The sequence below is a fragment of the Austrofundulus limnaeus genome, unplaced genomic scaffold, assembly GCF_001266775.1.
Source record: "Austrofundulus limnaeus strain Quisiro unplaced genomic scaffold, Austrofundulus_limnaeus-1.0 Scaffold75, whole genome shotgun sequence".
NCBI lineage: Eukaryota > Metazoa > Chordata > Actinopteri > Cyprinodontiformes > Rivulidae > Austrofundulus > Austrofundulus limnaeus.
In genome coordinates this window covers 219,614-223,780 of record NW_013952477.1, presented here as the reverse complement: position 1 = coordinate 223,780, position 4,167 = coordinate 219,614, and the positions used below count along the sequence as shown (strand labels likewise).

Sequence of the window (4,167 nt, the reverse complement as noted above, 5' to 3'; positions counted from 1 at the left end):
AGATAGTCAATGGCCAAAAACTCATAAAAGGGGATAAAACAGACATTTTTCACGGTGGAATCTGACTGATAAAAACTTTGGAGCTTAATCTGGAACCAGTTTGTGGATAAACAACATCAGGTGATGAGTCTCTGACCTTTTTTTTTCACATTGGACTTCACCGGGAAGAAATCCCATGCARTGACGTATGCTGCAGCGGGAGGGGTTTCCCAGGAGCCCGCTGCAGGGTGTCTCAGGAGTTGTGAAAGTTGTGTGTGAAAAAGAACGCCGAACAACCATGTGACGGCGCGTCGCACGGTCGGCTGCCGAGTGACCATACTGCCTGCTGAGAAGCTCAGTCATCCGGGAGGGACTCAGAGTAGAGCCGCTGCTCCTCCACATCGAGAGGAGCCAGTTGAGGTGGCTCGGGTATCTGGTTAGGATGCCCCTTGGACGCCTCCCTGGTGAGGTGTTCCGGGCATGTCCCACTGGGAGGAGGTCCAGAGGAAGACCCAGGACACGCTGGAGGGACTTTGTTTCTCAGCTGGCCTGGGAACGACTTGGGATTCCTCCGAATGAGCTGGTCCAAGTGGCTGGGGAGAGGGAAGTCTGGGTCTCTCTGCTTAGGCTGCTGCCCCCGTGACCTGACCCCAGATAAGCAAAAGAAAATGGATGGATGGACAGACTTTTTTTTACTGATAATCCTAATCTGTTTGTACTGGGATGCTTATTAGTCTCTAAGGGTGGTATGTCACTGGGCTTGAATTGAAATGCAAAAATGGGCAAATTTTCAGTTCCAGTCTGACAAAACCTGTTTGCAACCAGCAAGCCATGAGGCCACGTCTCCAACAGCCAGTTTTGAAAAGCGGGCCTTATTTTTGTGTGCAAAGCTCGCAAAACTGTATTCAAGGCCGTGCACATTATTTCATTGCCCACCTCAGCCCACATTGTGCCTGGCTCTGCTCTGTACCCACCTTGGCAACTTTCTCCACATTTACGATTTAAAATAGCTTTTAGACCTGGATATTGAAGGCTGTGATGTTGAACTTTTTCTCTAAGATAAACTGAAAAGGTTTCAAGACCCTCAGGACAACTTTATGAGCATTTTCTAAGAAAATTTATTACTCATTTTTGTATTTTTCCTCTCTCAGATGCCCGTGCCTCCGAACCTCATGGACATGTACGGTAATCAAGGTATGCCCCCACAAGGTCTGTCCATCAGCAACTCCTGCCCTGCCAACCTGTCCAACATCAAAAGAGAATACTCAGGTGAGTCGGGCACAGCTCACCTTTCTCACTGCAGAGGATGTTTGATGCCATTAAATGTGTTCTGCTTTTAGACTGTGAGAAAAAGGGAATCATTCATTTAAAAAGTTCCACTCTCCAAGCCTTTGTCTCACTAATAACATATATTTATGTCTTCTTGTGTTGTGACTTTAACCTGCAGTTTTGTAAGTGTTGATTCGATTGCTGACTTGATTTTATTTAAAACCGTTATTYATCACTTAGTGTCCCAATCTCCAGCCATCATGCATATGCTGGACAAATCTGGATCCTGTGGCAAATTTGACACGTATCAAAGACCTGAAGGTTTCCCTGTGGGTACGTCTGAGTATTTAGCTTYGAGCTACCTGTTGATTATGGGTGAATTTTATGCTTTGCTCATTTTACTGATCAAAGCCTTTTTTCCAGAAGCAGAGGTAAGAGCCATGGCTAAGGAGCGGCAGAAGAAAGACAACCACAATTTGAGTGAGTGTAGATTGTTTTGTTCTTTTTCTTTGGTTCATCAGAAGAACACTAAAGCAAATGGCCTGATTATGTTGCAGAAATAATTCTAATTGAATTATTTTTATTTTTATTGTTAATTTGTTCATGTTCTGTAGTTGAGAGACGACGACGGTTTAACATCAACGATCGAATCAAAGAACTGGGAACATTGATTCCAAAATCCAATGACCCGTAAGTTCAATATCGTATTCACTCTTTTTTTTTAAACCGGCTTGAAAAACATTCATCCTAAACAAACATTTGTCATATTAAAAGTGAAATTGTGCAACTTATGAGAAGGATATAAATGGTGCAGCAAAAAACATCCCTTTAGTTGACGTTTGTTTAACGTAAAACTTTAATGGACCCCATTCACATTTCTTTCTATAAACTGCTTCAAAGTCGTCTGCAAGGTGATGATTTCTGTAGCTGCTGTATTCACACTGGTTCTGCAGAGAACTCTTCCTTTCACTAGAAACATAGATGAAGGATAAAGTTCAGTCTTGTGCAAATATTCATCAACTTCAGCTGAAGCTAGAATCAAGTCAGTATTTTCCTTTTTTGTCTTCGTGTTGCTTTTTCTCTGCAGCAGTAAACCAAAGAAACATTGTTCGAAGAATCACAAATAGTGTTTTTATAAACCAAAAATACTGTAATATCTGAAGCTCTGCACTTCATTTATGTCTCTTAGATTCATGCTTCAATTTATTTCAGCTTAAATTTAGCGAACAGATTTGTGGATTTGATCCCCTCTAATTTATGAGGACAACAAAAAACTTTTGAGTTTAGTTGCACAGATCAGTGTTTACCTGCAGATCCATCCTTTACGACTAAACGTCACTAAATTCTACATTCTGTTCATTTAACTTGTTGATTGACTGAAATGTAATTTTCGATACTAAGAAGCTGCTTGACAAGYGAGACCCTATCTGTGATTTTCAGAGACATGCGCTGGAACAAAGGCACCATCCTGAAGGCGTCGGTGGACTACATCCGGAAGCTGCAGAGAGAACAATACCGAGCCAAGGAGCTGGAGAGTCGGCAGAAAAAGCTTGAGCACGCCAACCGGCATTTGATGCTGAGAATACAGGTAGACTTTCAGTCATTAAGGGACTTGATGATGGAGACACACACAGAGAACTGAAATAAAGACACCCATTTAAAATCGATGTAGTAATACAGAGAGATTTCTAAACACAGTTCAGCTAAAAAGATAAATGTTGTACTTCTCTGAAAAAAAATTCCTGAGTCTTGTATTTTTTGCATCAGTGGGTATTGTTAGTTTAGTTCTCAGACTGGCAATAACTGCCAAACCTGAAACATTTAACAATCAAATCACAAAAGACAGGCTTTAATGAAGTATTGAAAGTTTGATTATGGAAGTAGCTAACTGGCATAAACTGATGTGTTTTACTCTTTGTGCTATTTGTATGACACAAAAACTTTCCTCCACATATTTTGCGTAACATTAAACAAGAGCTGAGAACTAGAGATTCAAAACTGCAGCTGTAGAGAATTAATTTAAAAGTTTATGTAGAAATCTAAGCAACAACAAATTGATAAACTCGATAAAAATCAATTATTAAGTGTCGGCGATGAATTTCATCATCTATTTGTGTTGCGCGATTTTATGCGTMCCTCGCCATGTGGTGGAGCCGTTTGTCACCCACAGAGCGTTGTCAGTGTTGGCTGACCTTAATATAGTTTAGGAGGAAATAAAATCTACATGCGGAGCGAGTTGAACGAAGTGAGGCGGAGGCAKTGTTTCGAAAAATATCTTCAAATGGTGGACTCAGATAAAACGGTTCGACCCAAGCCATCAGTATGAGAGCACACCACGCTTCGGAAGCACCACGGTCATGATACGGCACCTGAAGCGTAAACGTGTCGAAGTCATCGATGAGGATGAAAGCAGCTCAGTGTCGAGGTTTAAATCGCTCTAAYYGGAAAGATACACCCTCTCTGAGACTTTGTTTCAGTTCGAGTCAAAAGTAGAGACTTCAAACTTTAAACCATTTTTTTAATGATGGTCCAATTTGATGTGTCTCATGGTAAAAAAAGCACGTCATTCCACCATCTGTTTCATCCTTCTCTCAAACCGAAAATATAAAAACACTTTCAGTTTTTTTCTGACTAAGGCTCAAAGCAGCAAAACATTTACATGATGAAGAAAAAAAATGACGCCAGCAGCACTAACTCAGTAGGGGATGGACAGGGGTAGGTGGGTGGGGCGGTGAGACCAGTGGCGGATACTGGTCTTTCAAGGAGAGGAAGCTCAGTTTCGGCCTACATTATAAAATGTGTGGGTTATAAATTCTACCCTTCGTTCCTTTTCAAGGAAACGATCTGTGACCCTGACACAGAACATTTTGTTTAGTTTATAGTATTTATTCATTTCATTTTAAAAACAAAACATTACAT

General features: G+C 41.1%; 1 protein-coding gene across 6 annotated transcripts in view; it reads left to right on the top strand.

Annotated features, from left to right (window-relative positions):
* The window catches only part of mitfb (melanocyte inducing transcription factor b), a gene marked incomplete at its 3' end in the record, with an annotated part of 36,763 nt that extends 33,927 nt beyond the window's left edge, over nt 1-2,836 (top strand). For 3 of the 6 annotated variants that reach the window (XM_014010893.1, XM_014010891.1, XM_014010890.1), the window contains 5 exon segments: nt 1,131-1,248; nt 1,489-1,581; nt 1,672-1,728; nt 1,863-1,938; nt 2,689-2,836. In XM_014010893.1, coding sequence (XP_013866347.1) covers nt 1,131-1,248; nt 1,489-1,581; nt 1,672-1,728; nt 1,863-1,938; nt 2,689-2,836 — 492 coding nt within the window. 6 annotated transcript variants of the gene reach the window in all.
* Nucleotides 2,837-4,167: the final 1,331 nt, after the last annotated feature.